The 3682-nt window shown below is 33.6% G+C and overlaps 1 protein-coding gene across 3 annotated transcripts in view; it reads right to left on the bottom strand.

The window, feature by feature from the left end:
• Positions 1–577: 577 nt before the first annotated feature.
• LOC107667563 (F-box only protein 4-like) overlaps positions 578–3682 on the bottom strand; it is a 6577-nt gene continuing 3472 nt past the window's right edge. Inside the window, exons 5-7 of one of the 3 annotated variants that reach the window (XM_016459254.1) lie at positions 1822–1991; positions 1518–1705; positions 578–1425 (exon numbers count right to left, since the gene is read on the bottom strand). In XM_016459254.1, the coding sequence (XP_016314740.1) occupies positions 1342–1425; positions 1518–1705; positions 1822–1991 (442 nt within the window). In that variant the 3' untranslated portion in view covers positions 578–1341. The remainder of the gene's footprint in view (positions 1426–1517; positions 1706–1821; positions 1992–3682) is intronic. The other 2 variants (XM_016459255.1, XM_016459256.1) reach the window with 2 other exon arrangements.

The raw sequence follows: 3682 nt of genomic DNA, 5'->3' as shown, positions 1-3682 counted from the left end.
ACTCAGTTTAGCATATTACCTCTGTAAAATGCCGAAAGCATATGCTGGCTTTCACTTTAGTTAAACAGAGGAAGAGAACAGGGCCGCAGGGAGTCGCCGACAAAGAGAGGACAGAGACAAAGCAATGCCTAAATATTTCTGGAACACTGGCCACTGGATGACCTCCACCCTGAATAAAACTTGGCAGCAGGTTATACAAGGTCAATGTTCTTATTGTTGTCAACAAATCGTCTTAATAAAGCTGAGGATGCTGCCACTTTGTGGACAAAAGAGGAAAAACACCCTTCTGGAGTTAGAAGTGCTGGAAGAATGATTCACACTGAATAATAAACTATAAATAATAATGTTTTTCTTTCCCCAAAAATGCTAGTTAATGTTAACCCTTTGGACGGAAACTTACTGACTTTGCTCACACAGAGTATAACAATTTCCCAAAAATGGGTTTGAAAAAAATGATACAAAAAAATTATACTTGTAGTGTTAATATAATATTGAAACCAAAATATTGAAATATGGGAACACCAAATTAAGTAAAGGATTTTAAGCACAGCACAGGGTTAAAGTAATTGAACTATCATTATTTCACGGATATATATTTTACATGCATTACTCACCTAAGATAGTTTCATAAAGAAAGGAAACTGTTATGCTGCGCAACATATTTATTTCAGTCTTTGAATTTAGTTGGCTGAGCGACATTTCAAGTGCAAATATGCACATATTTAGTCCAGCAGCACTTGGACTATGACGAGCGAGTCAATGAATCATTAATGCAACCAATTTACTTAAAAACACTGATGCGTTTATAGTTGTTTGCAGATGGTTGGGTCTGCTTTGGAATTGTTGTTTGAAAAGAAGAGGGAAGTAACAGGCAAAATTGTGTCTAAGATGTAAGTTGATTGTCTAAAATGTAAGTTGATTAATATTAACTTCTTTATTGAACTGCATTGTATAACAATCATAACATGTTATTCTGATTCTGAATATCACCTGCCCACTGTCAAATTTCAGACGTTGATATTCAGTACAAAATCACTCTTGCTTGTGTAATATTACCTTCAGAGCTATAATTTCCCTTTAAAAAAAAAAAAAAAAAAAAAAGCTATTTCACTTAAAAAAACAATTCTAACAAGTCAATTGAAGGAAAATATTTAGTGCAAAAAAGTGCAATGTAAAAACAGTTCACTTAATTATGTAAATTAATTTCATGGCATGACTGTGGTCACCTCCAAAAGCACAACTATTACAATGGTGTGACTTGTATGTTGTATATTTTGGATAGTAAGATGATTAAAAGGCCTCTTTTATAATGCATCCAGCAGCTTTCAGATTCCTTATTGGTTATAGCTTGACCCCAGAGTGCCTCAGCAGCCAATCAATACCATCCAGCAGTCCTGTCAGTGTTTCCGCAGCTGTGTCCTGAACCTAAAGCATGACAAAACATATACTGAAGCCTTATTGCATATCCTTCTACACTTCAGTCAGAAATTCTTTGGTTATGTTTCCAGATGTCTTACCATCCAAGGGTTGGTCAGTGAGCCGAGCTGTAGCTGATGGGCAACGGTCACACAAGGTATCCTGCGACTGTCTGCTGTCTCTCTAGACACACAGGAGAGCACCAGGATAGGGCGAGACAAAGCACCCACCGCAGGGTCTAAAATAACCCTGATCTGGGCACTTTCCTCCTCCCACCCTCTGTCTGTTCCTCCAATATAGAAAAGAGAGATATTATTATATATTTGTGTACAAAACTAATTTCAAGCATATAGGCATAAGCCTTTAAATCCAAAGTGTGCTCAGGACAATCCAGGACAATCATACCTCTTTCTGTCTCAGCATTGACCACAAAGATGAATCCATTCACAGCTTGACAAACTTGATTAAACATGGGGTTGATGCTTAAGGGTATGTTGGATTCACTATCCTCCTCATAGACAAAGAGTTTACTGCGCAGATTGAGGTGCTCCAGACGTGCTCTCTCTCGCGCTGACCTAAATCCAGAGACACAGACTCCCATTCATACATTCAAACTGTATTATGTGACACATTAACACATAAAATCCTATTGAAAATGATTTAAAGTCTCATGTACATGTGCTACAAATCAATGCACAAGAAACATACACTACTACCTTTCAAAAGTTTGGGGTAAGAAAATTAATACTTTTATTCAGCAAGGAGCCATTATTAAATTGTTCAAAAGTAACTCTAAAGACATTTACAATGTTAGAAAAAATTATATATAAAAAAAAAATCTGTTCTTTTGAACTTTTTATTCATCAAATAATCAGAAATCAGAAAGAGCTTTATTGCCAAGTATGTTTGCACATACAAGGAATTTGTTATAGTGTCACAAGCTTCCTATATATATAGGCTACAATAAAGAAACAAATAGATAGAATAGAAAAAGAATAGGGAATGCTAGTTTTAGAGGGTCTCTTTTTTAACCAAAAATAAAACAAGTCAAAAGAGTAGAAAAGAATAGTGAATGCTAGTATTAGAGAGTCATCTTTTATAATAAATAAAAAGAAAACAAGTAGACAGAATAAAAAAAGAATAGAGAAAGCTAGTGTTAGAGTCTCTTATTTAAAATTTTTTTAATGAAAACAAGCAGTTAGAGAATTAATAGAGAGTACAAGTGTTAGAGGGTCAAATGTTTCTTTTTATAAAAAATAAAACAAACAGATTACAATGTTAGAAAAAATTATATATAAAAAAAAAATCTGTTCTTTTGAACTTTTTATTCATCAAATAATCAGAAATCAGAAAGAGCTTTATTGCCAAGTATGTTTGCACATACAAGGAATTTGTTATAGTGTCACAAGCTTCCAGTACACGGAGACAACAACAACACACAGATAATAAAAATAAATGTGAATAAAATACACACGCATAAATATAAACCATAAAAAAAGAATAAATTGTATGTACAGGTGTGCTATAGATGGAATAGGAATAGAATAAAATAAAATAAGTTGTAGGGATGTACTAGGGTTTAGGGTGATAAATAAGTATAAGGTTATTGCACATACTGTACTTTAATTGCACAATGGGAGAACATTAACTGTTCATGAGGTAGATTGCCTGGGGAAAGAAACTGTTCTTGTGCCTGGCTGTCCTGGTATTGTGATACATTTAATTATAAATGTATCACAGTTTCCACAAAAATATTGAGCAGCATGGCTGTTTTCAACATTAATAATAACAGGAAACATGTATTAAGCACAGAATCAGCATAATAAAAAGATTTCTGAAGGATCCTGTGACACTGAAGACTGGAGTAATGACTATCACAGGAATAAATTACATTTGAAAATATACTGAAATAGACAATAGTTTTTTCAACTCTAATAATAGTTCACAATATTACTGCTTTTATTGTATTTTCAAATAAATGCAGCTTTGGTGAGCATGAAAGACAATAAAAGCTTGTTTCCATCACAAGATAAAAAGCTAAAAAATATAATTGTGTTTTTTAATCTCACAATTCAGACTTTTTCTTGCAGTTTATATCTTATTTGAGAGATATTTACATTTACATTTAGTCATTTAGCAGATGCTTTTATCCAAAACGACTTCTAAATGAGGACAATAGAAGCAATCAAAACCAACAAATGAGCAATAATATGCAAGTGCTATGACAAGTCTTGGTTAGCCTAACGCAGTACACGTAGCAAGGGTT

Source organism: Sinocyclocheilus anshuiensis, unplaced genomic scaffold, assembly GCF_001515605.1.
Source record: "Sinocyclocheilus anshuiensis isolate Anshui unplaced genomic scaffold, SAMN03320099.WGS_v1.1 scaffold1132, whole genome shotgun sequence".
Taxonomy (NCBI): domain Eukaryota; kingdom Metazoa; phylum Chordata; class Actinopteri; order Cypriniformes; family Cyprinidae; genus Sinocyclocheilus; species Sinocyclocheilus anshuiensis.
Note: the sequence above shows the minus strand (reverse complement) of the source record. Positions and strands in the feature narration are given on the sequence as shown.